The sequence below is a fragment of the Monodelphis domestica genome, chromosome 5, assembly GCF_027887165.1.
Source record: "Monodelphis domestica isolate mMonDom1 chromosome 5, mMonDom1.pri, whole genome shotgun sequence".
In the NCBI taxonomy this organism is placed as follows: Eukaryota; Metazoa; Chordata; class Mammalia; order Didelphimorphia; family Didelphidae; genus Monodelphis; species Monodelphis domestica.
In genome coordinates, this window is record NC_077231.1 from 121717570 (window position 1) to 121745237 (window position 27668).

The 27668-nt window shown below is 50.5% G+C and overlaps 3 protein-coding genes across 8 annotated transcripts in view; 1 reads left to right on the top strand and 2 right to left on the bottom strand.

Moving 5' to 3' along the window:
• Window positions 1–307: 307 nt before the first annotated feature.
• On the top strand, window positions 308–15759 carry IFFO1 (intermediate filament family orphan 1). Of its 4 annotated transcripts, none has more exons than XM_056799246.1 (9): window positions 308–1171; window positions 6456–6516; window positions 6667–6762; window positions 7271–7411; window positions 8280–8461; window positions 8605–8725; window positions 9022–9117; window positions 14016–14146; window positions 15018–15759. In XM_056799246.1, the coding sequence occupies exons 1-9, from the start codon at window positions 354–356 to the stop codon at window positions 15115–15117; spliced, it is 1746 nt and encodes a 581-aa protein (XP_056655224.1). In that variant the 5' UTR covers window positions 308–353; the 3' UTR covers window positions 15118–15759. The 4 variants fall into 4 exon arrangements, with proteins under 4 accessions (XP_056655224.1, XP_056655225.1, XP_056655227.1 ...); XM_056799247.1 differs by having other exon boundaries at window positions 9025–9117; XM_056799249.1 differs by having other exon boundaries at window positions 8304–8461; window positions 9025–9117.
• Window positions 15760–16495: 736 nt separating this feature from the next.
• Window positions 16496–21218, bottom strand: GAPDH (glyceraldehyde-3-phosphate dehydrogenase). 2 transcript variants are annotated; one of them, XM_056799253.1, is made up of 11 exons: window positions 21117–21217; window positions 20515–20570; window positions 18443–18542; window positions 18219–18325; window positions 18044–18134; window positions 17804–17919; window positions 17586–17667; window positions 17254–17405; window positions 17091–17169; window positions 16826–17007; window positions 16496–16728 (listed from the first exon to the last, which is right to left on the bottom strand). In XM_056799253.1, the coding sequence occupies exons 2-11, from the start codon at window positions 20535–20537 to the stop codon at window positions 16659–16661; spliced, it is 1002 nt and encodes a 333-aa protein (XP_056655231.1). In that variant the 5' UTR covers window positions 20538–20570; window positions 21117–21217; the 3' UTR covers window positions 16496–16658. The 2 variants fall into 2 exon arrangements, with proteins under 2 accessions (XP_056655231.1, XP_056655229.1); XM_056799251.1 differs by having other exon boundaries at window positions 16496–17007; window positions 21117–21218.
• A 5059-nt stretch (window positions 21219–26277) lies between these two features.
• Window positions 26278–27668, bottom strand: part of NCAPD2 (non-SMC condensin I complex subunit D2) — a 75367-nt gene continuing 73976 nt past the window's right edge. For both annotated transcript variants that reach the window (XM_056799254.1, XM_007503648.3), the window contains exons 31-32: window positions 26856–27011; window positions 26278–26504 (exon numbers count right to left, since the gene is read on the bottom strand). In XM_056799254.1, coding sequence (XP_056655232.1) covers window positions 26386–26504; window positions 26856–27011 — 275 coding nt within the window. In that variant the 3' untranslated portion in view covers window positions 26278–26385. The remainder of the gene's footprint in view (window positions 26505–26855; window positions 27012–27668) is intronic.

The window sequence follows — 27668 nt, forward strand, 5'->3', positions numbered from 1 at the left end:
TTGGGGCACTGGCCTCTCCAGCCTTCCGGTCGGGCCAGGCCTGTGCCAGAGGCTGCCTGAGGAACCGAAGGAACGGCTGTTGGGAGGAGGGCAGCGCTGAGTTAATGTGGCCAAGTGGGGTCCCTACACTACCCTAGGAAGAAAAGCCCATTCCCCACTTGTGCCTGAGCCAGCTGCTGGCATTTTGGGGGCTGGCCTTCCGGCGGCCGGACGCCCACTCGGACCGCCCTTCGCGGTCTCCTATTGGCTTTTTTCCTGGTCCCGCCCCTGTCCTCCCTTCTCATTGGCTCCCTCTTCGAGCCGGGTGCCCGCCCCGCGCCAGTCTCCATCTCGAGGCGAGAAGCGTTGCGGCCATGAATCCGTTATTCGGCCCCAATCTCTTCCTCCTGCCACAGGAGCAGCAGGGCCTTGCCGGGCCAATCGGGGGACCCCCGCTGGGTAGCGGCGACTATTTGGGTGGGGGTGGGGAGCTGCCGGCGGCGGCAGCGGCCCCCGCAGGCCTATCCCCTTGGGAGCCACTGGCGCTGGCCGGCCCGGGCCCGGCGCCCTCGCCGCCGCCCGCCGCCATGGCCCTCCGCAACGACCTAGGCTCCAACATCAACGTGTTGAAGACGCTGAACCTGCGCTTCCGTTGTTTCCTGGCCAAGGTGCATGAGCTGGAACGGCGCAACCGGCTCCTAGAGAAGCAGCTGCAGCAGGCGTTGGAAGATGGGCAGCAGGGCCGGCGGGGCACAGCGCGCCGCGACCAGGCTGTGCAGACAGGCTTCATCAGCCCCATCCGGCCCCCCGGGCTGCCCCTCGGGGCCCGGCCGGCCACACGAGGCCTTGGCTCCCCTGCACGCTCGCCCGCAGGCCCGCTGACGCCAGGCACCCAGGGCCTCTCGTCATCACCAGCCGCTGCGCTCGCCCCTGTGTCCGCCGCATCCCACTCCACAGCCACATCTGCCCCCTACTCCTCGTCAGCCCGCTTCATGCCTGGCACCATCTGGTCCTTCTCGCATGCCCGCAGACTTGGACCGGGACTGGAGCCCACTCTGGTGCAGGGGCCTGGCCTGTCATGGGTACACCCTGACGGGGTGGGGGTGCAGATAGACACCATCACTCCCGAGATCCGAGCTCTCTACAATGTGTTGGCCAAGGTGAAGCGGGAGCGGGACGAGTACAAACGGAGGTGAGGTTGGGGGAGCGGGGGAGGGGTCCAGGCCTTCGGATGGACTCCAGCCACGGGGGTCAATGGCATTGGCATTGAGACTTTGGAAAAGAGAGCAGAGAGTGAGAGATTCCAGCCAAAGGGGCTTGGAGGAAACATGAAAGATCCCAAAGTTGTGGGGCAGATGTCAAGGGAGGTGTAGACCCAGGGAGAGTGTAAAGGGAGGTGGCCAACCAACTCCCTCCCCCCCCCCCCCCCCCCCGAGATTTTTCCAGAATTCAGAGGTCTGGATCAGCCCCTATATCAAGGAGACTGTATGGGGAAGAAAGGCATATAAAAAGGGAAGTTATATATGAAGCTTTAATTTTTGCTTGTCTTTACTTCCCTCTCCTCTGTGTTGCAGTGTTTGCAGAATTCTGTTAACTGGGATCTTAATAGGGTGTGACTAGGGAAATGAGCCAGAGAAATGTTTGTGTAGGGCTTCCTTTTTTCCCTTTGCCAGTCTTTTTGGTCTTTTAAAGATCTCAAACTGGCTATATTCATGAGCAACTTGGGGACAGGTACTTTGTGTTCAGGGGACAAGAGTAAGTGGCAGAAGAACTCTATTTTACATCAGATGACAAATTCAGAGGGGGAGGGGAGGGGGATGTAATAGATAATTTTGGTGTGTTAGAGTGATCTTACCCCATTAATTCCCAAAGTGGAGACTAAGGCTACTGGAACAGTTAATTGCCAATTGGGTTTCATATGGTCTAGGTCTAAAGGATCAGAGTTACATTGACAAGACCCATCCAAAAGTGGGGGAAGTAATAGAGATTTAGAGAAAGAACAGGGGACTGATGATTATTCTTGAGAACGTGGAGGCTTAGGTGTTGAAAATAAAGAAATTAAGCCTTTTTAAGTATGGAGAGACAAACATGAGAAGGGAACATCTGAAGCTGGAGGGAGGGCCAAATTTTAAAAAAAGTTGGTAAGACTTCCTTATGGACACACCCTATGAGTGCAGAGAAGGGAGTTTAAGGGTGGGGTTGTCATTTAGAGGGTCATACAAGACTGTGGGGCTGTGGAAGCCCAGCAGGGGAGAAGGAAAAACTATTGGGTAGATTCCCTAGGGCAATGTGTCTAAAAAGTGCTGATAATTTCAGCATTATATACCACTGTGGAAGGAGATGGATGCCAGTTGGGGTAAACTTTGCTATTTCAGGTTTCTACAGTGGTTTTTGCCACTGATCATCACTCATAGGCAGGCCTAAAACTGCCACTAGTGTGTTGTTTTTCACTTAACTCAAAGGGTTGTTGCCCTTTAAGGTTTACAAAGCACTCTATAAATTAGAGCATTTATCTGCATAGTAGAGATTGGTGAAGTATGGGGGTGAGGTATGGGTCTGGCTCCATGTGTTCCCAAAGTTTTGGTTTTTTTTCTTGGTAGGAAGGACTGCTTGTGTAAGACCTGAAGATGTACTAAGTAATAAAAGTAGAGAGATTTTCAGTTGGCCTGGGGGGAATCAGCTTTTTCATTGAAACCTCTTCTGCCCCTCCCTGCCTCCTTGCAGATCTAGGGCTGCCTTTCTGGCCTTGTCCAGGGAAAACCTGACGAAGAAGTGTCCTTAGGAGCTCTTGGAACCACTTGGAGATCCTAGTTAAAGTATCATGTAAGAGTAGCTTGGCTCGTGTGTTGTAGAGGCTGCAGTACGCCATTGTGGAAGGTGGGGAAAGTTTGGGCTGGGTCCGTCCATGACCACAGGGACATCTGGTGTTCTCCGGAAATAAGTTTGTGCATGGTATTTTTTGTCTGAGAGGTTTGCCCTTGGTCCAGCTGTCTAAGGCAGCAAAGAGTTATTATCCCTTGGGGCTAGCTTTGCTCATAACTGCAGCACTGATGTGTCGAGGTCTCTGGAGCCAGCATTGTGTGGTATTTGATGCACATTTTTTCATCCTGAATCCCGTGTCCTTTTCTTGTCCTTTGTACATCAGCCCTCAGGATGTCACTCTAATCCTGCTATTAGGGCCCCAGTCTGGGAGGCTGAGGATACAGGCATGTTGAATTGATGGTCGAGGCCTCCTGGGTTCTATTTTCAGCTTTCGACTTGTGTGACCTGAGAAGGAGCTCACCCTCTTTTGGAGCCTTGGGTTTTTTCCATTATAAAATGGAGAAAATAATCACTGCTCTTTTCAGCTCGGGCATCAGCGAAGCTCTTAACAATGTGTTACACATATCTTCTTAGACGACAGGTGTTAATAAGGAATAGACATTCGCCCCAGAGCCTAATTCTAAAGCTCTCCATAGGAACCTACATTGTAATTGAGACCAGGGTGCAATGAAATTCTTTTGTAACCAGAATAGCACAGGCACTTTGAGCTGCTTCTTGAGGAACAGCTGAAGAACTTCTGACACTTGCTGTGTGACCACAGACAAGTCACTGTACCCCTCTGAACATCATTTTCCTTATGTATTAACAAGGTATCAATAATAGCATTAGGGTTATAAAGGACTTTGCAAACCTTAGTTACTCCACACATGTAAGCTGCTGTAGCCCTTGATGGCTCCCAAAGATGTTTCTACTACTGATTGCAATGTAGCTCACACACACACACACACATGTTTCACTTTAAGGTCTGCAAAACACTTGAAAGATTCTTCCCTTGGATACATCAATTCTGTGAACCAGCAGTTATTGTCTCTGTTTTACAGCTAAGGAAATAGAAGCCCAGGGAGGTTTTACCCAGTGTTACAACTAGTCAGGAATCCAAGGTGGGATTTGCATCCTGGTTTTTTTGAAGCCAAGTCTAGGGCTCAGTGGGCCTTGGTACTTGCCTAAGAGTAAGGGATTAGACCTATTCTGAGTGGCTGCTCCAGAGAATAGAGCTATCCACTTTGGGATAGAAATCCTAGGGAGGTCAGTATTCCCTCATTTCCTAAAATTCCCACATTCCCTAAAACTTTCTAATGATGTATTCTTCATTCTAGAAAGTGTTCATCTTTGTCTGGACTGTTGTAGAGGGGATTTCTGCAGGGGGCGGGAGCATGGATGAAAGGTCCAAGGCCTCTTCTAGTTCCCAAACTTGGATTTTGCTTCAGTAACTATGCTCCTGGGATTCCCTCAAAGCGCACCTTACTGAATTAGTGTTCTAGTCAGATTCTGGAGTATTTATGCTCAGACTTTGCTTTGCCACGGTAAGGACTTCCTCGAACACTGTAATTAGGTTTCTCAACTTAGTTTCTTTCTGAATTTGGTAACCTTCATACTAAAAGGGTGCTTTCTGCTCTCCCTGATGCATCTTGGTCAAAATCTTTTGTTAATCTTTGGTCTTCCCCCACCCCAAAGCAAATCTTCAGTCCCTGATAAAAAGATTCATCCACAGCACTTCCCCAGCCTTGACATGTAGCATAATGTGGAGAACCGAGGCGAGTAGGAATTTGGGGTTCAGGAAGCACCTTCAAGGGGCTAGTAAGTAAGGAGGGCAGCAAGCTGGTGCTGTCTAGTGAGCCAGCAATGATGACAGCGACGGCTGGCTGCTGGACTGCCTCCTCCCTTGTTTAGCCTGGGTGAGCATGTTGGGGTGGCCATGGGGGGCAGTCAAGCTGATGTAGAAGAGTTATTATTAGGAACACTGCAATGCAGATGGGGAGGGAGGGATCCAGCCGAGTAAGGAGAGAATGGGCCAGATGAGGGAGGCCAGTGGAAGAGAAGAATGACTGAAATGGGAAAAGGAGAAACCAGGAGAAGAAAGTTAAGCCTTGAGCATTCTTGCTTTCTCGCTTCATAACTGCCAACTTTAAGGCTGCCTCCAGATCTTACTCCTTTCATTTGGCCTGGATTCCTTCTTGCCTTCAGAATATACTGGAAGATGATGGGCTCCTATCGATGGGGGGTAGGGAGCTTGGGCAGGGGATTGTGAGTAAGAGAAGTCTACCATCTCAGCCCAACTGGAGGTAACATTCAAGACTTTTTAATGAAGTCATGTCATCCTGTGATAGTATGAATAATTCCTGAAGAGTCAAGAAGCATCTATTAAGTGTGTACATATGCTGGACTTTGCGCATGTGAAAAACCAGCTCTAGGACTTGTGATTTAGCCTGGCTTGAGGGCTGGGAGCAGTGTGAAGCCCTCCTTGTTATAGCATTGCTTCTGGGTGATGGGAAGGGCAGCACTGATATGGTGGGAAGATTCCATGGACTTTGGAGTCAGAAACCAGATGGTTCAAATTCCTGTCCTGACGCTAGCTGAATGGCCACAGACAAATTAGTCTCCTTGCGCTTCAGTTTTCTTATCTGTCAAAAAGAGATAATTATACCTATAGTGTTTGCTTTAAAGGGTTTTAGGGGGAGGATCAGCTGAGATAATGTATGTGGAGCACTTGGCCAACTTATAGATGTAAGCTACAATCCAAGAGGTTTTTACTCTAGCCTCCCCGCTCAGGCAGGAGCCCTTGCCCCAAAGGCTGCTTTTCTCATTTTGACCTCTTTTCTTGGGCATGAGAGAGCTGTTCTTTCCCTTTGACTTGTACTTACCCAGAGTGCCCCGACTCCTTTTGTCTCTTGCCTGGCGACCCCAGGGGCCAACCCTGCCAACTCTCCCTGGGACTCACTCAAAGGTAGATGAGGGTGGGAAGAACTTGGAGCTTAGGGGATAAAACTTCCAAGCATCATCTGGATTTGCTATTGACAAACTCTGTTGATGCGGTATGTGTCCTGCAGATGCTTTTACAGGGTTAAATGGCTCCACAGGAGGCAGGGGAGCAGGCTAGAGGAGCTCTGTTCTGGTGCAGGCAGGAGGCGGGAGACCGGATCTGTGGAACTGAAGGTGGGAGACTGGGCTGGGTGGACCTGGTATCTGGTGTGGGCAGGAGGTGGGAGATAGGCCAGCAAGGCAGCTCTTTGGAGCTGGGGTAAGAGAAAACTGGGTCTAGTGTCTGGTGTGTGGCCAGAATGTGGCAGGAGGCAGTTGGTGAGTTTGTCAATTGCCAGGAACTGCAGAAGCACCCTAATCCCCACCCGCTCTGTGGCTGCAGCTGTTCAGGACAGCTGAATTCAGTTCACATTTATTAAGTGCCTACTTTGTACAGGGCCCTGGGAGATACCATCCCAAAAATTAAACTGTTCCTTACAAGGTCTTGGATGCCAGACTACAGCCCCTCCTCCTTCAGGGAGTCAGACCTAGCAGACCCTATTCTATTGGAGCTTAGAAGCTGTTGTTGGCCCTTTTTGTTGGTGCAGGAGGAACTGGGTCTAAGGGAGGCGGGGAGAAGAGGGGCATATTGGAACCCGGAGGATTTTGTGCCCATGTCCTCTTCATTCTTTCAGGTGGGAAGAGGAATATACAGTTCGGGTGCAGCTGCAAGAGCGAGTGAATGAACTTCAGGAGGTGAGTGAGGATGGCCATGGCTCTGCCCATCTCCCCAGTCTTGTCCTGGGGGCAAGCTCCCCCAGCAGCTTTCTTTGTACTCCTCTCATCCTCTCATCATCGTTTTCAATGGTTGTGCCACTAATGCCAGGACATTTTTCCTGACCACAGGAAGCTCAGGAAGCTGATGCCTGCCAGGAAGAGCTCGCTATGAAGGTGGAGCAACTCAAAGCTGAGTTGGTGGTCTTCAAAGGACTCATGAGTAATGTAAGTACAGTCACTTCTCTCTCCTGCCTGCTTGGGAAATTAGGCCTTTGTTTTACTGCTAACTCTCTTATATCCCTTCTCTTTTCTCCTGCTCTTGGGTTCAACAAAAAAGGAAGAAAGTAAAACAATTGTTTTTGATGTGGGAATTTCCTAGCAAGGTATTTCCTCTATCTTTTGTCCTAGTTCTATTTTTTTTATCCTTATTTTCTATCTTAGTATCAATTCTAGGATAAAAAGGCAATTGGAGTTAAGTGACTTGTCCAGGGTCATACAGCTCAGGAAGTGTCTGAGGCTAAATTTGAACCCTGGTCCTGTTAACTCCAGGCCTGGCACTATCCACTGTGTCACCTCGCTGCCCCTGGATTTGTCTATCTTATCTCTCCTTGGTGGAGAGAGCCTTGTGGTTATGACGCAGAGGGCCCTGTATGTTATGGCCTTTGGGTTTGTGTTTATAATTGTAAGTATAGAGTGGCGTTCCTCACCCTCCTCTCTTCTTTCTCTGGCACAGAACCTGACTGAACTGGACACAAAGATTCAGGAGAAGGCCATGAAAGTGGACATGGATATCTGCCGCCGCATAGACATCACTGCCAAACTGTGTGATGTGGCCCAGCAGCGCAACTGTGAGGACATGATCAAGATGTTCCAGGTAAGTCCCTCTGTCCTTCTAGGCTCCTCAGGAACAAGGAGGCCCTGGGCCCCAGGCATCTCCCAAGACCCCACACATCTCCCCCGTGTCCTGGCCAGGGGAGGGTTGGGACAGAAGGAGCCACCATCACGGTTGTTAGCCTCTTTCCCGAGGGTCCTTCCCCAAGGAGCTGGGGGGGTGGGGCGAGGAGTGGCCTCTGAGCTCTCACTAACACCCTCTTCTCCCCTCCCTCTCTCTCTGCCCTCTGTCTGCTTCTCTTTCCTCTCCTTCCATGCGCCTCCTTTCTCACTTCCCCAGAAGAAGCTGGTTAGTTTCAGTCTCCTGCAAGCTCATTAATGCTTCTGCCCCTGTTTCTAAACTAGCCACGAGCTTTGGCTATCCGTCTGGACCCACGTGGCTTTTCAGCGCAGTTTTTTTCTCTTCCTCTATTCCGTCCCCTGCCTTTCCCTTTCCCCTCGTCCTCTCTCCTTCTCCTGTTTCTTTGTGGTTCTTCTTGCCCCTTCTCTTTCTGGTTCTGGATCTGGGTGTAATTAAAGGTCTCCTGTGTAGACAATTCATCTTCATTGTTGTAGTTATTAGTTCTGTCATTGTGTTAAGGGTTTTTTAGATCACGTTAGCTACTATACACATCTTTACATGGTCATAATCAGCCCACATGCCTTGTCTCTCTTCTCTCCCGCCTCTCTTAATCCTCGATCCTGCCTTTTCTGTGTACCTGTCTTTTTGTAACTCTCACGTTTCTGTGCTTGTCTTTATAACTCTGTGTCTTTGTCTCTGCCCCAACCTTTCCTGCTGGTTTGTCCGTCCTTCCTGTCCCCCCACCCCCACCCCGCCCTTTCTCCTCACGCACCCGGCCTCGTCTCTGTAGTCTCTGCACTTGTCTCCCATTAAGGTCCCATCCATGGGGGGGCGGAAGCGGGATCGAAAGCCTGTCATCGAGGAGGACACCTCCGTGTCTGAGAGTGATGGGCCCCACCAGCCTGATGGGGAGGAGGATGAGAGCACAGCCCTGAGCATCAATGAGGAGATGCAGCGTATGCTCAACCAGCTGTGAGTCTCACAGGCCCTGTCCCAGCACCCTCCCCAGCGAGGCCCCCCTTCCTAGAGTGGCTGGAGCCTCCCCAGCAGGGTTCTCCCAAAGAGCTCACGCCCACCCCTCCCAATTTACTGACTCACGGGTTCCCTGTCTCCAGGCGGGAGTATGATTTTGAGGACGACTGTGACAGCCTGACTTGGGAGGAGACGGAGGAGACGCTGCTACTCTGGGAGGATTTCTCAGGCTATGCCATGGCAGCTGCAGAGGCCCAGGGAGAGGTAACAGCTCCTCCCAGCCTCAGGCCCCCAGCCTGAGTCCAGCCTCCTCTCACCCTGCCTTCTCCTCTTTCCTTTGCTGGCTTGCTCTCGCTCTTGCTTGCTCTCTCTCGATCGCTGTGTGTCCTGTGTGACGCCCTTTTATTTCCCCTTCTGCTGCTTTGTTCTTCCTGCTGGCTTTTTTTTTAACCTGTTTCTCTCTTTCTCCCTCTGTCTTGTTCTCATTGAATGGTCACCCTCTCATTGGTCTCTACCTCTCTATTGCTGCTACTGCTCCTTTGCTTCCCCGTGGTTCCCAGCAGCAGGAGGACAGCCTGGAGAAGGTGATTAAGGACACAGAATCTCTGTTCAAAACTCGGGAGAAGGAATACCAGGAGACCATCGACCAGATAGAGGTAAGGATGCGACATGTGGATAGGTCAGCTAGCAGGCCTGTCTAAGGAGGAGCAGTCAGCTGGGCATTGGTGACAGTCAGGAGTGCTGGATGACTTCCCAGGGACTAGACATTCATCTTCTCATCACCATCCTTCCAGCAAGTTTCCTCCGTGCACGTAGCTAACGAATGAATGAACAAATGAACAAATGAACAGACGTTTGCCAAGCACTTTGGGCCAAGGACTGTTACTGTGCCAGGCAAGCACAAATAGCAGGTAAAGACAGGCCTCGGTGATGCAGAACCAGAACTTGTGGTCCCTGCTTCTTAATACTTTGGCTGTCTTTGTATAATAGCCAAGGCTCTTCCAGCTCTCCCCACAGTCTTGGGGAGTCTGCCAGTAATAATGATGGGAGCTGGGGCTCCCCTGTGCTTAGCTCAGACCTCCATGGGTTGTGACTATGGTTCCTGTATCTCCTAGGATATAGAGAAATGTTGGGGGTTATGTGGCTATTAGGACTTGAGGATGTTCCTGGTGTCCCACAACTCATTTATTTCTACATTTCCTCCTTTCTGCCTTTTGACCATAAAATCAAAAGAAAATCTTCCCCTTCTCTTTTCACATATACCGTTTTTCTTGCTGTGAAACTTGAGGCCATGCTACTTAGTAGAGGCTTCTCTGTAGAGAATCTATGTCCAATCCATCCATGTCCATGCAGGAAAATGAAATAAATTTTAGACATAGCCAAAGTGGTGACGGTGGCTGGAGTTGGGACACTGGTCTGTATTCGCTGTTCTTTACCTGTTTGCATGTCTCTGGCCTCTCTAGTTCCTTGTCTCTGGTCTTGTGCTGAAGGTTCAGGACAGTGTCTAGTCAGAGGGGCACTCAGCTAGTGCCAGAGCTTTGGGAGCAGCTGAGTTCTGGACTAAAGGCTCTTAAGCTTCTGATTTTCCCTTTCTTTGAGATAGAAGGGGGCAGCTAGGTGGTTCAATGGAGATAGGAAGTCCTGGGTTCAAATATGACCTCACACATTTCCTAGCTGTGTGACCCTGGACAAGTCACTTAATCCGAATCACTGTTCTTCTGGCTTAGAATTGATAATAAGACATAAAGTAAGAGTTTAAAAAAAGGAAGAAAGAAATAAAAGACAATCCTAAATGTAAACACCACTTTTCAATAGTCCTCTGGCTTTCACACAATAAGCTTCTTAGGACAATTATTGATAACCACAGTGGTGTAGAAGAGAGCCCCTGGGGCAGTTGGAGATGGTAGACAAAGCATGAGAGGGCCTTGGGGTGGGAGGAGATGGGAGGCCATGTTGGAGCCAAGTTGATTGAAGAGACCGAATCTATTGGGGACATGGCTACAATCTTCAGCATTTGGAGCTTTCCAATGGGAGGTTCCATAGGCACCTGGAAAATAGTACAGCCACAACAGAACTCATTCTCTTCTTGATGCCTGCCCGTCTTAGGAATTTCTCGGATTCTGAAAGGGCAGCAGGATTTTGTAGCCAGCTGCCAAACTGTACCTCATACCAAGCCTTCTTCCTTCCCAGTGTTTCTTGAGTCTGGCCCTTTCTCTCTCCCCACATAGCCCCCACCTCAGTGGAGGCCCAAACCCTTCTTGTCAGTTGTTTTCCTCTCATCAAGTCTCTCCATTCTGCAGGCTGCCAAAGCGATTCGGTGACCACGTCTCTCCTCTGTTCAATACCAGGAGCTCCATTACCTCCATGCTAAAATACAAACTCCTTTGTTTGCTGTTTAAAGCTCTTCATGGCTGACTTTTCAAATTAGTAGATCTGATCCAGCAGGCCTGGAATGATTTCCTCTTCCCCTCAGCTTCTCAGAATCCCTAGCTTCTTTCAAGGATTTGTTCAGATCCTGATATCTTCCATATCTGTATGTGGCCTTTCCTGAGCTCCCCCCACCCCCCAGCTGCACCTGCTTCCCAGATTACTTTGTATTTGTTGTCCATAAGTCTCCCCTGACAGGAGGTCAGCTTTTTGAGGGTGGACTATTTCCATTTTAGTCTTTGTAGCCTCAGCCCTCTGCCCATGGGTGCTTAAGAAATGTTTGTTAATTGATTGGTTTGAAGGGCCCAGATCTGGAAGGATTTGTTTCCCTCTGCTTAGCCCCAAAAGCCAGAATTGGGCACTCACTCGGGCCAGTTGCTAGGAGGCTGCTGAGGCTCATTGTGAGGAACACGAGCTGTGGAACAATGTGAGCTGCCCAGAAGTACAGCGCGTTGCTGCAGGAGGAGGGCTTGGGCAATCACTGGAAAGTCTTGGAGGAAAGATTATAGAAAACGTCTGGAGGGCTTCTGTGTTCAGGTGGGATCTAGACTCTGGCATTCTGTGACACAGAAAGGTGAGGGAGTCTGAATTCCTAGCAGCTTTTCCAGAATGGTTTCACTTGACATAGTGTTCCTGAGGGAAAGAGAATCTTAGAGATGAAGGTTAGCTGCTGAGAGGGTTGGCAAGTCACCCTGGATTGTTCGCATGGTCACTCTTCACCTTTTTTTTTAACCCTTCTGTCTTTGTATCAATTCTCTTTTGAAATTTAATTTTTTTAAACCCTTATCTTCCATCTTGGAATCAGTACTGTTTTGGTTGGTTCTAAGGCAGAAGAGTGGTAAGGGTCAGGCAATGGGGGTCAAGTGACTTGCCCAAGGTCACACAGCTAGGATGAGTCTGAGGTCACATTTGAACCCAGGACCTCCCATCTCTAGGCCTGACTCTCCATCCACTGAGCCATCAGCTGCCCCAATTTATTTTTTTCAGTTACATTGTTTTTTGACAATTGTTTTCTAGCATTTTGGGATTCAGATTTTCTCCCTTCCTATTCCCCCCATCCCAAGCAGTAAATAGTCTGATATGGGTTATATCAGGGCTCTTATGAAGTGATATTTCCCTATTGCTCATGTCCTGATAGAAGGCATATCACACATGCAATAGAAATCTCATGAAGAAAATAGAGTGAAAGACGGCCTGCTATGATCTGCGCTCAGACCCCAACAGTCCTTCTTTGGCTGTGAAGAACATTTTCCTCCTGGGTCCCTTGGGCTCCTCTTGGAGCCTTGCATGACTGATAATGGCTTAGTCCTTCACAGGTGATCATCATATGAAGTAGTTCACAGTTTTCCAGGCTTTTCTGAACTCCTCCTGTTGGTCATTTCTTAGGGGGCAATGGTATTCCATTACAACCACATGCCACGACTTGTTCATCCCCTTCCCTAGTGATGGACAGCCCCTCAGTTTCCATTTCTTCGCCTCTATAAAAAGCAGCGAAAAGTATTTTGGCCCAGATAGATGCTTTCCCCTCATCTCTGATCTCTTTGGGATACAGACCCAGGAGTGGTATCAAAGGGTCAGAGGGTCTGCAGAGCTGTATGGCCCTTTGGATGTGGTTCCACAACTGTTCTCCACTTAGTATCAGTTCTAAGGCAGAAGATAGGTAGGAGCTGGGTAATGGGAGTTAGGTGATTTGTGCAAGGTCACACAGCTCAGAAGAGTGAGGTTGGATTTGAACCCAGTACCTCCCATTTCTGGGGCCTAGATCTCTATCTACTGTACTACCTAGTTGCTTCCTTTCACCCCTTCTTAATAAAATGTAATCTTGATGAAGATTTTCATTTTTGTCTTCTAGTACTTAGCACAGTGTGTGAAACATAATAAGCACTTAATAAATGCTCAGTGATTGTTTCCCCTCCCTATTTTAAGAGTACATTCAGGATGGTGCAGCTGGGTGGCTCAGTGAGTAGAGTACCAGGCCTAGAGATGGGAGGTCCTGGGTTCAAATGTGACCCAAGACACTTCCTCACTATGTGACTCTGGGCAAGTCACTTAACTCCCATTGCCTAGCCCTTACCACTCTTTTGCCTTATATTGATTCTAACAATACTTAAATTGATTCTAACAATAACAATACTGTGTATTGGTTCCAAGGCAGAAGAGTAGTAAGGGCTTGGCAATGGGGGTCAAGTGACTTGCCCAGGGCCACACAGCTAGGAAGTGTCTGGGGTCAGATTTGAACCTAGAACCTCCTATCTTTAGGTCTGGCTCTCAATCCACTGAGCTATCTAGTTGCCCCCTAGAACTTAGTACTTTCTAAACTAGTGATGGACAACCTTTTGAGCTTTTCCCTAGAAAAACTGAGCATAACTCGGGGTATGTGTCACTTCGAGAAAAAAATCCATCCTTCTTGGCATGCGGCCCCAATACTTCTCTGTATGCGGCCACATGCCACGTGTCATTGAAAATGGCTGTGTGTCAGCACTAACACACGTGTCATAGGTTCGCCATCATGGTTCTAAACTCTCTTTCTTGCCAGCAGTTTCCTATTTTCCTTCATTCCCAGTTTGGAGACCCTGAATAATCTTGTCGTTTGGCCCCATTTTCAGCTCAGTCAAGAGTTCTCTCTGACCGCTTTGTTCCCCCCTTCCTCTTTGGCCTAGGTCTTTGTTCTGGGTCTGTGAGGTGGGTCCTCACCCCAGATCTGTCTTTCTATCTAACTTTTAAGACCACCTCAAAATGCTTTTCTTCTGGGAAAGCTCAGACGTGTGCATGTGCCTGCGAGCACTTCAAAGGAAGGCTGCTTCACTCAGCCTCTCTACCTCTTCGACCTTGCAGAGTCTACAGATGTCTTCCAAGTGATTTTTTCATCCCTACCCTCCTTTGTCCTCCCAGTGGCCTCCGTCTCCCTGGACTCCTCTTCCGAAAGCCCACAGCAGACTCGGCACTCCCTTGAGTTTAGGTTCCCATCCATGAAAACCACAAAAGGGAAAGGTTTAGCTGACCTTTTAGGCTCCTCACCCGAGTCTGTTGAAACCCTTGACCTCCCCCACTTCCAGCCTCCCCTCCCAAGAACCTGTATTTGTCCCTTCTGCCCTGTAAACCTGGCCATGGCCTGTTCCCTCTGCAGCTGGAGCTGGCCACTGCCAAGAATGACATGAACCGACACCTCCACGAGTACATGGAGATGTGTAGTATGAAGAGAGGCCTCGATGTGCAGATGGAGACCTGCCGCCGCCTCATCACCCAGTCTGGGGACCGGTGAGGGCCCGGGGGGTGATGCCCTGCCTTGGGGTGGGGGGCAGAGCCCCAGAGAAAGCCCGAGTGGATCAGGGCCTCCCCCTGACCCTGCCGCTTGTCCTAAATTGCCGGTGGTAGTTTTAAAACTCACAGAGATTGGGAGAGACCCTTAGATCTGGCTCAAGCCTATAGCTGGGGCTGAGGCTTTATTTCTTGGAGTGTCTGCAGTGCCTCTCTGTGGAGAGATTTTGTTCATCCCTTCAGTGTCACTGATGGTGGGAATGAGGCTCCTGTTTTGGAAATGGACTTGGGGATGGGGTGCGGCGTGTGTGCATGAACTACCCCAGCCTTCCTTGGGAGCTTCACCACATTTCTTTAAGCCCTTACTTTCTGTCTTAGTAACAGCAGAAAGGCAAGGGTGAAGCAAACAGGGTTAAGTGACTTGCTCAGGGTCACACAACCAGGAAGCCAGATTTGAGCTGCCCCTCTCACTACTTTTTATTTTTACACCTAGTGAGGGTAGAGAATAGCAAGGATGACCTGATAGCAGGAAACCTGGGTTCCAACCCTGCCTCTGTAACACGTGAAGATCCTCAGAGCAAGTCAGTTAACCTCTCTCTCTCAGTACCTCAGGCAACTCATTTAAGGCTTTAAGTTCTACAACAGTTGCCCATCTATGTGGATTATGGGCATGCTCTCATATGGACCACTGTTTACTGGGCAGTTTCCCCCTCCCCACACACTAATTCTGTGCCCCAAACAGGCTCCAACCTGAATAGATTTTGTGCCTCTTTTTGTCTACATGAGCCAGAAAGGCTGGGCAAGGAGAGAGGGAGGCAGGCTGCTTCATGAAGTCTTCCTCGTCTCAAAAGTAACAATCATTTTCTTTCAGAAAGTCTCCTGCTTTCTCTGTGGTCCACCCTAGTGAACCGCCACCAAGTGAGACGGATGACTCCGATCGCGACCTCTCATCTGACAGTTCCATGAGATAGGGGGTTTGCCTCCATCCTAGGTGCCCCTTAACATCTCCCCCCCACTGAAACGACATGCCCTGGAGATGGCGGAAAGCAGATGTCACTGGGACCTTCAGTTTGGCGTGGAGGAGATGATTCCGTAGCCCTTTGCCCTGGGGAGATGTCACAGAATTCTACTTGTCCCACTGCACCAAACAAGCCCAGTCCTAGGGTGCTGGGGAGCACTGGCTCCCTGACTTCTTCCTCAGCGCCCCCAGTTTTCTGTGCTGGGTTCTGGTCTCATCTCAGACTCTCAGCAGTCTTCAGTAATAGGTGCCCCCTGCTGCCTCATATTGAGAAGTATTAAGACTCAGATGGTTTATGGTGGTTCCCTACATCCTCCATCATTCCCATTGCTGCTGCCTAGAGTCAGATGACTGTTTCTAGTCCCCATACTGGTGCTAACTGGCCCATGTACTGGTGTAAACTGGACCAAGCCAGAAGTCTCAGGGCCAGTGAAATATGCTTAGTATGGAGGAAAACAGGGCTAAAGATCAGGGGCTCTGCCATTCCCCATACCCACTGCAGGCTCTGCTGCTGGCTGCAGTGTAGAATGAATATGTATGGGTGTGTTTTCTTCTCCCATAGAGGTACCATGTATTAAAAGGGCCTTGATACCCATCTCTCAGGGTTCTTTCTTTCCGACTGGGGGAGGCCATCCCCAACATTTGAGAGCAAGAGGACCTGGGTAGCCCTGGGCAAGTCTGTCTTCTCTAAAATAAGGGGGACTTGAGGTACCTTATAACCCTAAACCTTTTTTTAAAAACCCTTTCCTTCTAATTTAGAATCAATACTATGTACTGACTCCAAGGAAAGAGGTTAAATGACTTGCCCAAGGTGACAGGACCTCCCTCCCTTCTCTGGATTCAATCTCCTTGGCCACCTAGCTTCCCTAGAAATGGCTCTGGGATGATGCTGGAACTCTTTTCATTGGTCAGTTTGAATTTGGTGGCCACTAACCAATCTGTCCTTTACTCCTGGTTTCATGTCCCCCTCCAGAAGAGGGCCTTGAGCTTTTACTACTAAGTTGGCTACCACAGTTGGGAGCTACAGAGTTTTCCCAGCCTGATAGACCAACTATCATTTCTTTTAAGCTTTTGCATAGCTTTGGAGAACTGTCACCCACATTCCAACAAAGGCACCCTTGCTCACACATGTGAAAGAAGTGGACAGGTCTAGCAGGCCTCACCTAAAACCAAGTGGTTTTAGGGAGAAAAGTTAGACTGAGAGCCTAACATTACTGAAACCAAGGCTGAGATTGATCACCTACATGTACTAGGTGAGCTCAAGATCACTCAAAATTGAATGAAAAATCCCTTTCTAGGTTTCTTCCAAAAAAAGACAAGGTAGACCAAAATGCACTGAATGTGATGACTTTATTGATGGTACACAAGATAGGACTCTATGCTCCTCCCCCCACTACAGAGGGGCTTCGGGGCAGGGATGTGAACGGGGCATGGGCTCCCCAGTGGTGGAACTACTCTTTTTTGACTGGGGACGAAGATCCACGGCTTTCCACTTTACTCCTTGGTGGCCATGTACGCCATGAGGTCTACTACGCGGTGGCTGTAACCATACTCATTGTCATACCTAGGAAAACAGACCAAGGGTAAGTGAGAGCTGGGCCTCCTCTGGAGCTCCTCCTACCCCTCCCTCTTCAGTATTCACCCCTCCCTGCACCATATACCAAGAAATGAGCTTGACAAAATGGTCGTTGAGCGCAATGCCAGCGCCAGCATCGAAGGTAGAAGAGTGGGTGTCGCTGTTAAAGTCACAGGATACAACCTGGTCCTCTGTGTAGCCCAAGATGCCTTTTAAGGCTCCCTCTGACGCTTGCTTCACCACCTTCTTGATGTCATCGTATTTGGCCTAGAAGAGAAAGATGGAGGGGCTCCAATCCCTGTTACTACCAGAATCCCCTCATTCCCTTTGTCTACCGCTGCTACACTTACAGCTTTCTCCAGGCGGCAAGTCAGATCCACCACGGACACGTTGGGAGTGGGAACACGGAAGGCCATGCCTGTGAGCTTCCTACAGAGATAAGGATGTTTGGGGTCATGATAGAAATGTCCACCCCCCCTCCCCCCAGGGAAGAGGAAAAATGTGTGATCTTACCCGTTCAGCTCGGGTATGACCTTGCCCACAGCCTTGGCGGCACCGGTGGAAGCAGGGATGATATTTTGGGCAGCCCCACGCCCATCACGCCACAGCTTGCCAGAGGGGCCATCTACTGTCTTCTGGGTAGCGGTAATGGCATGGACTGTGGTCTGTGGAGAGGAGAGGGTTGGTACAAGGCACTCCCCAGCTCAGCACCAGAATCTTTAGGGTGCTGCCTGCTCCCCACTCCCTACGTTGGCCATTTGGTGCCCCACTATTCGCTCTTACTGTAAGAACTGAGAAAGCCCAGCTAGGAAATGGAGAAACCGAGGGCCCAACAATAGCCATACCATGAGTCCTTCCACAATGCCGAAGTTGTCGTGAATGACTTTGGCCAGGGGGGCCAAGCAGTTGGTAGTGCAGGAGGCATTACTGAGAAAGGAAAGGAGAAGAGTCAAGGGACAATGCTCCAGCCAGACATGCTATTCCTTCCCGGAGGGTAAGCCATGCCCCTTTCTCCTCCCTTCCCCAGCCATCCCTGCCACAGCTCCCTTTCCCATTCCCTCACCTGACGATCTTGAGGGAGTTATCGTATTTCTCGTGGTTCACCCCCATCACGAACATTGGGGCATCAGCAGAGGGGGCAGAGATAATGACGCGCTTGGCTCCACCCTTCAAGTGAGCCTGGGGCAAGAGAAGAGAGAAGGAAGTTCAGGGTGGCCTCACCCTTCCTGGTGCACTTCTAGGTAGATCACTATCCCAAGCTCCCAAAGGTCTCCCCCTCAGGGAGGCCGCCACCCCTACTCACCCCAGCCTTTTCCATGGTGGTAAACACGCCAGTGGACTCCACAACGTACTCGGCTCCAGCATCTCCCCATTTAATGTTGGCGGGATCCCGCCTGCCAGAGGACAAAGAAGCTGCCTGTCTACCCAGCCCTTTGTATCTTCCCAAACCCAGTGTTCTCCCCCAGCCTGCCACTCACTCCTGGGAGATGGTAATGGCTTTTCCATTGATCACCAACTTTCCATTCTCTGCCTTTACAGTGCCCTTGAATTTGCCATGAGTGGAATCATACTGGAACATGTAAACCTAGAGGTGACAAGGGTAGTGAGCGGTTGGGGGTGGGAAACTCCCAGAAGTGACCACTTGCATCCCTCCCCATGATGCTCAGGCCCTACCCCCCCCCAGCTTCTAAGCTGTCCTTACCATGTAGTCGAGGTCAATGAAGGGGTCATTGATGGCCACAACTTCTACTTTATCGGAGTGGAATGCTGCCCTGGTCACCAGGCGTCCAATACGGCCAAATCTGGCAAAAAGAAATGGGGAGCAGTGAGAGGAAAGGAAAAGGGAAGATTCTAAACTTATCTAGCCAGAAAAAAGGACTCTCAAGCTAGCCTCAGCCAGAAGGCCTCAGGGCCAAGTCCCGCTCATACAAACTAAGTAGGGGGGCAGCCAGGCTTAGAGATGAGAAGGGTGACCCCAAGCAGATTGCTTAGCCTTTACCACTCTTGCCTTGGAACCTATACCTTGTATTGATTCTAAGGAAGGGCTGAAAAATTAAAAATAAAATTGGGGCAATTCTCCACCTCTTAGGGCTCTAGAAATTATAGTGAAGGTCCGTCCCACCCTGGCAGAAGAATGACAAAACTGGGTCTAGTTTCTATCCTTTAATATGCCTACTAATGTGCACCTTGGACATCCCTGTCAAGCAGACCAGAAGATAAAGGGTTCTTGCCTACACAGGGATGCTGGGTACAAACTCTGCCCCCCCCCCACCTCTTGACAATCTGATCTCAATGTATTCAAGGAAAATGTGCCCCAGTGGCTGGGAACATAACTACAAAGTATCTATCCTAGTTGTGTGCCAGGATGCCACCCCCGGCCAGCTTCCTGGCATCAGCCCCCAGAAGGAGAGGACTTTAGAATTGGAATCAGAGCTCAAAGGGCAGAATTAAAGGTTAGAAATTAACCCACAAAGGCACAAGAGCAGCTCCTCCCTCCAAAATAGAGCAGGAGCAGCCCAATTCGATTAGGTTTTGCCACTTGTCGATGGCTGGGGAGGGGCCTTTTTAGAGTCCTCCACAAGAGAAAGGAGCCTGCGCAGGCTACAGAAAGGTCAGGCAGTTATATTTAGCCCGAGGGAGGGGTTGGGGAGATCTGGTTTCTGGGAGCCCAAATGCAGGGAAGGCAGGGTTCCTGGGGGGGCCACAGATACCTAATCTTCAGGATGACCTTTACAGGGCTGCTGGCCTCCGAGGCAGGCTCAGCACGTGCTAATGGACGCGCAGCCCCATTAGTGGAGTTTTGCAGTGGAAATTTTCATTTCTAGACCTCCGTGACTCAGCGCGAGGCTCCAGCGGCCACACCCACAAATCACACTGGGAACAAGGGGCTCCCCTCGAGATCCTAAATCATATGGAATTGAGGCTGGGGAAGCCCCCGCTATTTAATACAATTATTTTGCGAAGTAAACCGTAGGAGAATTCCATTATTTAGAATCTCCTCCAGATCTAGAGCGAATGAAACCGTAGGAGAGAATTCCATTATTTAGGATCTCCTCCAGTCCTATCCTTTGAGGGAGACCAGGTGAGGTGGGGGGGTGGCTGGTTCCTGGAAGCCAACAGGGGCAGAGGGGCGCGGCGCCCCACCGTCCGAGGGGCCTCGGTGCCTTACCTGCCGCCCTATTTCCTGGCAGGAAATGTTTCTCCCTACCTTGGGGCAGCCACTAGGAGGGTGAGTCCAGGAAGGGGTGTGGAAGAAAAGAGGATCCCTAACGGTTGCTCACTCATTTCCTTCCCTATTTCAACATGGCTGCCCGGGTGACCCAAAGGAAAAGGCGCCCTCTCCCTGATGTGAGGTGTATTTGTCAGGGGGAAAGACAGTGCTAATGAGGGGGAGAGGACTGGAGCCCTCCCCCCCACTCGCTCCCCTCCCCCACGTGGCCAGAGAGGGCGGGAAAGGGCAGAAAAGAGATCCAGAGAATCCTCCGTGGAAGATTGTGCGCCCCATAGCATCAGCTCGGACAGCTGCACGGGTTGGGGGGGGGCTCGAAGAAGGGATGGGATGGGGGGGTGCCAGCACAAGGCACCACTGAGCTTAGGCAAAAGCCCTCGCAGAGCATAAGCCTCTGACCTTGGAGTCTCCTTGGGAGGCTTGCACCTGCCCCCGGGTGGGTCTCGGGAAACCACCCCATTGTCCAAACTGGAGCCTGCCGAGGCTCAAGCAGCTTATCTGTCCCTGTCCCCCCTCCCTCTAGGGGCCGTCCGGATCCCACTCACCCATTGATTCCGACCTTCACCATCTTGTCTAAAGGATGCAACTGCAGCAGAGGATCCTGGGGGATAGAGGATGGGGTTCAGACCCGAGCCCATCTCCTCCCGACCCCACTCGCAGGCCCCCCACCCCCACGTTCTAACCTTCCCTGCACATCCCTCAGCCCCCTGTCTGTCTCCCCGGGTGTGCGTGGGGGAGGATTTACCCGGAACCCGGTGTCGGGGCTGTCCCCACCCCTATGGGGCGGCTCTTCCTCCTTTCTCAGGGATCAGCTCAAGCGCCACCATCCCTGCTCCCTCCTTTCCTTCCATCCATCCATGCATCCCAAGGATGCGCAGAGGGAGGGAGGTTCCCCACGCCCGGCCTCCATCCTTGCTCTTTGCGGCCTCACGTCGCTGTCCTTGTTCTCATCTCTCTCCCCCTCCTTCCTCCTCCCCCCTCCCCCCCCCCGGGTCCAGGCATCCCAGCTTAGGAGAAAGAAGCCTCCTCTTCCCCTCTAACATGCACCTCACTCTCCCTTAAAGGAGAGAAGGAAGCAAAGAGGCCCGAGGAGCCGCCTTTCTGCCCCCCCCCCCCCCCCCATTTCAGTTTCTTCAGGAGCATTTACCTGGCAGCGAGCTTGGGAGAAGAGCTGAGAGCGCAAAGGGAGGAGCACGTCTGCTTTTATAGAGGGCCCGGACGACAGCCCCGCCCCTTATACTGCGCAACACCAGTCCCTGGGCCAGGACGCTGAGGCTACGTGCTGCCCTAAAACTCCTAGCAGCTGCGGAGGCCCTTCCCCCTCCCCCCTCCCCCCATCTCCGTCGGCACTGGGAGCCGCATTGGGCTGAGGGGGAGGGGCGGGGGAGGGGGGAGAAGACCTGGGCAGCTGCAGGGGCGGGGGAAGGTGTTGGAGTTTAAGGGGAAACGGGCTCTAAGGATCGGAGAAGGGGGTGGGCAGTGAGACGATGGGGGTGGGATAAAGGCTGTGCAATTCTGCACGTAGTGAAAAGCCGCTTGTATGGAAGTGGCATGAATCTGAGGCTGCCAGGGCCAGAACTAGCCGATGTAACTAGATCTGTGGCCACTCCGTCGCGCACGACGCTCCGGTTCTTGTCTCCAGATGCACGGGCCGTCTCCCCAGCCCCGAGTGCTTCCCTTCCTCACCTCCACCTCTTGGCATTCCCCACGGGTCCACCTTCTGCGCGCAGCCTTTCCTTGGGCGCCCAGCGGCGACTGCCCTTCCCACCAAGGTTACCTTGTGTCTGATTTGTACACGTTTGCTTCTATATGGTCTCCTCCTAGATTAAGTCAGTTCTTTGAAGGCAAGGCCAGTTTTCGTTTTGTGAAACACCCGAATTCAAATCCTACCTCAGCCCTAGTGACCTTGGGCATGCCTCAGTTTCCTCATCTGTAAAATGGGGCTAGCTATAACTGCCTCACTTGGTATGGTTATGGCGAGGGAATTTGTTTTTTTTTTTTAATTCGGGGGTTGTATAAAGAGATATTATTATTAAAGAAATCGGTGGAAACCAGAAGACTAAGGTTTGCTGCCAGATCGGATAAGAGTAAGACGGATGAAGAGGGAGCCCTCCTTGGGGAGCGGGGAAATGAGGGTAGCCACACGCACATGGTGCTGGAAAGGAGGATGGGTTTCGAGGGGGCTTGTGGGCTCTGGTAGTCACACCTGTGTGACCTTGGAAAGTGAGGCTTCTCCTCTGGAAAATGAGGGGTTCCCACGAAATGAACTTGAAGCTTTCTTCCATTTTCAAGGCCTCTGACCAAAACAGGACGCACCAGGGCCGTCCCACGGAGGGAATGTGGCCGCACCGGGTGCCGCCTTCCACCTCCGCTTTCCACGTTCTTTTCTCTCTAGGGGAGGGAAGGCTCTAGCCTGGGACTTCTCTACCCCTGGAGACCTGAAAAGGTACCTCTCCTCCAGTCTTTACGGTAACAGCTGAGGACAAGGAGGGGGTGGGGCTCCCCAGCCCCCACTTCGCTCCGGGCTCCCGCTGTCCGGCCGAATTTTTATCACAAAAGGCCTTTGGCCTCGGGCTTCGGCCTCGCGGGGACCAAACTGGGGGAGACGGGGGAGGTTCTGCCCAGCTGAAGGCTGCTCTAGGCTCCTTCCTTTTAGAGCAGAAAAAGCAGCCGGTTGAAAGACTAGATAATTTCGGCAGATTAAACCTACCCGGGCCGGAATGATCCCAATCCCGGGTTTGCTACTTTACTGGGATTCTAGGGTACGGCAGGAGGAGGAGGAGGGAGGAGATCTCCCTGCCCCCCTCCTCCCCCGCCGCTCGGGAGCGGGAGCATATCTCCCTGGTTACGGCTGATGAGGAGGAAGGGCATAGGAAGGAGATTTGAGCTTCTGGCGAGCTGCGCCTCCGGGCAGAGAACACTGTGCCCCTTTCATGCGGGGATCAGGGTGTGAGGCGCCCCCGTGCTCTGTCCGGGGATGGATAGGCGTGCGGTCCGTGTGGAAGCCCCCTTCTTTAGCCTAGGGGTCCCGATTTCGATCTGGGATTAGTTTCTGGATTAAAAGGAGGGTGTCCGGCGCACAGACGAGGAGGGGGTGCTTTAGTAAAGACTGAAGGAGCTGGGCACTTCCCTTCCCGTCTAAAGGGCGTGGGGGTGGGAATTGCATTAAAATCGAGTGACTAGAGGATACTCCTTAAACCCCAAATTCTGATTCTAAACGTGAAGTCCTCTGGGAACGTGGCTAAAGGTGCCGGGAGAATGGAATCCTCTTGTTAAACTGAGAGGATTAAGAAATGGGGGGACACGAACAGCAGGTTCGCGGGTGGGGGGGCTCCTTGCTGGCTCAGGGTAATCTGAGCTCAGCCCCCTGCCCCTCCAGCGGCTAAATTTAGCTCGAGATAACCTTTACTTTAAAGGTTAAGAAAGGGTGGTGGTGCTCCTCACGGATTCCGCCTAAGACTGCCCCCATCTTCGGTAGCTCCTGGGCCAGGCATCCTGTCTTCATGCTTGGCAGTCAGTTCATGGACTAAATGAGGCTTCTGACTGAGAAAGAAGGGGGTGGGCGGCCCTGTGCCAGGAGCAAAGTGTCTGTTGCTTTTGCTCTTTTGGGAAAGTAGGAGAATCAAGCTCTAGGGAAGAGGGCTACGGGAGTGCCCCTGCACCCATGCAAGCAAAAAAAAAAAAAAAACCATGTGCTTGGAGATCTCTCCTCACCAGTGGTAATGCAGAGGACCCTCTGCCTTGGGATCCTCCCTCTCCCACCCCAGTCCGAAAAGGCAGCTCATAGCCCTGGGAGAATGAGCTGCTGCTATCCTGAAGTAGCTTTTCATCCCAGGTAACCCTGCTTCCTTCTCTCTCTACCGCCTTCAGACATTCCCGTGGCCCCCTCCTCCTGCACATGCTCAAGCTTCATCCTCTCCTGAAGATGTCAGCCCCACGTCTTTCTTTCCTTTCCCCGCCAGAATCCTAGAAACCTATCTGTGCCTGTCGCTTCTCCTCTCTCCGCAGCCCTTTGAAATCGGTTCTCATTCATCACTCGTCTTGTTCTCTCCGGATCCCAACTGGCCAAATCAGTTATTTCTCAGCCAGTCCTCCCTCACCTTACAGTAGCATTAGCCATTGTTATCCCAGGTGTACTATCGGTTTTCCCAACCACTCTCCTCCAGTTTTCTCAGACCGAATCCTCCTTCCCGCCCCCAAGGCTTTGTTTTCTGCCTTCCCCACCATCTCCCGCCCTCTTCAGCTGCCACTGGCTTAATCCTCACCTCCATGCAAACAATTCGGAGATGTACCGGTCCAGTTCCAGTGGTTCTCGGTCCACCACCCCAATCTCCTGCCTCTTGGTCATTTTCAAACTGACTGGCCCACGGACACCTCAAATTCAGTGTAAAAAGCAAAACCCATCTTTCTTTTCAGATCTTGCCAATTGCCTCCATTCTTCATCTGCCAGGTTTGCAATCTCATTGGTATCTGGGCTCCTCACCTCATGAATCCATGTTGCTACAAAACCTTGCTGTGTCTGTCTTCCCATCTCACCCTTGTAATTGCAGTGGCTTCCAGCCTCCAGTCCACTCTCTAGTTGCTGCCAGTGATTTTCAGAAAGAGCATTTGTTTATGCCCAAAGGCTCTCACCTTACTCTCCCTTTCCCCTCTCTACAATGGGGCCAAACTGGCCTTTTTGGATCCATGCTCTTATATTACAAAGCACTCCATTTCCTGTCCCTAGAGTCTGGAATACATTTCCTTTTTAGCTATGCTCAGAGAATAATGCTTTTCCTGTAAGGTAAAATGTGTGCAGCAAGGTGGGATGGGACATACAAGCCCAGGAGTCCCTGGAATCTCAAAGGTCTGAGTTCAAATTCAGCCTCATACACGTTTACTGGCTAGATGACCCTTGGCCTTAGTTTTCTCACCTTTGAAATCATTCCTCATTCATCACTCATATTGTTCTCTCCAGATCCCAACTGGCCAAATCAGAGTTATTTCTCAACCAGTCCTCTCTGACCTTACAGTAGAATTTGCCATTGTTATCCAGGGTGTACTATTGGTTTTCCCAACCACTCTCCTCCAGTTCTCTCTGACCGAATCCTCCCTTCCTGCCCCCAATGAAAATGAAATGGCAAACCACTCTACTGACAAGAAAACCCCCAATGGGGGCAGTCAGACACAGCTGGTCAAGTTTATGTAATTTCCTTTCATGGGAAGCCTTTTCTATATAGTCCCAATTGCTAGGGCCATCCCTGCCTTGACTTGTATTCAGTTTGTACATCTGAAATATGTGCCTGTAGCCTCCCCTGAAGACAGAAGCTCCCAGAGAGCAAGGATGGAGTCCTTTTGCCTTGGTGTGCCGAGTGCCTAAGGTGGGGCCCGACATATCATGGATGCAGCACTCATTGACACACTGGCTAGCAGCAATGGGGTAATGAGCAAATGGCATGCAATGTAGCTCTGGAGTCAGTCTCTAGTAACTGGAGGCCCTGAGCCAGGAATGAGGAGCTGCCTAGCAAACCCTGGGAAGGGAACAAAGACAAAGAACTGCTCAAGAAAGGAAAGACTCTCAGGTTCTGGGCACGGGCACTGTTAGATCCAGGCTGGCTCCGGGTCTCCTAAGTGAGAGGAAAGCCCGGACGTTGGCATTCTCAGAGGTGTGAGTTCTTAGAAGCAGCTCCTATGTCACTGGTGGGGAGGTTGAAAGGAGGAAAACTGATCTGCAGGAAGCAGGATGCTTATCTAGGGGCTCGGAGTGACTGGTGCCCCAGTCCTCTCTCATTAGTGGGTGATTATCCTCCAACCACAGCTCCCAGAATCAAGCTGGGGCCAAAGTTTCTAAAAGGATTCCACAAATTGTGGGGGGAAAAAACAAAACAAAACAAAACGTGAACTGGAAAGACCTCCAAGAGCTGGTGTGGAGTGAAATGAGCAGAACCGGGAGAACAGTAACAGCAATATAGTGGGACAATCAAATGTGATGGACTGTGCTGCTAATAGCATGCAGTGATCCAGGACAACTCTGAGGGACTTATGAGAAAGAACTGTGAGAGGGTTTAGATGGGTATAGGATTTGGGGTTTTGGTTTTAAAAGATGACCCTATTACAAAAATGAATACTATGGAATAGGTTTTGAGTGATCATACATGAATAACCCAGGGGAACTGCTTGTCAGCTCTGGGAGGGGAGAGGGAAAGGGAAGAGAGACAACATGAATCATGTAACCATGGGGAAAATATTAAGAAATTAAATTTAAAAAATATAATAAAAGGATTCCAATTTAGACCAAGGAAGCTAGTTAAGGGAAAATTCTTGGGAAGTACATAAAAATTTTTTTTATTCGTAAAAAAATAAGGGCACAGAGAAATATCTATTACAAAACAAGAAGAGACAAACTGGACTCAGCTCTTCCCATCAGCCCCCTCTTCCTACACAACAGGGATGGGTGGAAGGCGCCTTAAAGCCTTTTGGCTGCGGGTAGATGCTCGGCGGATAGGGGTTGTCTTCTTAGGTGTCTCATCATCTTCTGTCATCTCTGCCAAGCATTCTGGGGAACAGAGGGTGAGAGAACGCTGAGGCACGAATGTAAAGAATAAATAGGTCGCCCAAAATAGATGGCTATGGACAAGGAGCATCGAGTAGAATTCGGGAGGCTTAGGTTCTAATTTTAATTGTGACCTCAGACTCCTCACTTTATCTCCATGTATGGGCCTCAGCTGTACAATGAGGAGGTGGGACCCTGTAAGGACCCTCCAGCTCTCTAAACAATCCATGATTCTGTCATCCCTGCTGTTAATCAGTCACCAGAATCCTGGGGCAATCGTGTTCCAGACTGGGACGATTCATGGTAGACCTCATCTTCCCATGCACTCCCCCCTCCTGGCCCAAGAACATTCACCTTCATCACTGGATTCATCACTGGAAAAGACGATTGTAGTCTTTCTAGAAACTTGCTTTCTGGTGTTTGGGCGCTGTCTAGAAGTCCCCCGGGGCGGAGGTGTAACAAAGTCATTGTCTGAGGCAGTTGAAGGGAGGCCTTGGCGAAGAGAGGTGTCTAGTCACAGGAATAAGACATGGATGAGTGTCATGCTTCAGTGACAAGGCTTTCCCTCTCTCCCCTACAGTTCTTTAAAATCAACAAAAAAATTAATGAAAGTCTCTTCTTCCTATCCTATGCCCCATTAAAAAACAAAACCCTTACAACAAACATGCATAGTTAAACCAAACAAATTCTCCTACTGGCCATGTCCCAAAAATATGCATCTTGATCTGGACCTCGAGTCCATCACTTCTGTAAGGACATTTTTTAGTCCTCTGGATTAGTCAGAGTTCTTAAATCTTTCAGAGTTTGCTTTTACAAGATTATTGTGATTGTAGAAATTATTCTCTTGGTTCAGGTAGGTTTTCCCCTTCATGTTTTCTCTGCAATCAGAAATTCCCTATCATTTCTTTTTCAGTACAGCAGGACTCCATCATATTCATGTGCCCTAACTGTTCAACCAGGCTTCAACTGATGGGCACCCTGCTTCCAGTTCTTTGCCACCACAAAGAGCTGCTATAATTATTTTTCTACATATGAATCTTTTCCTCTTTCTTAGACCCCTTCAGGATATATAACCCTGGTAGTGGTATTAGTAGGTCAATGGGTGCATGCATGTAGTTGGGTAATTTTTTCGGCATGGTTTCAAATTGCTTTCTAGAACTTTGGGTC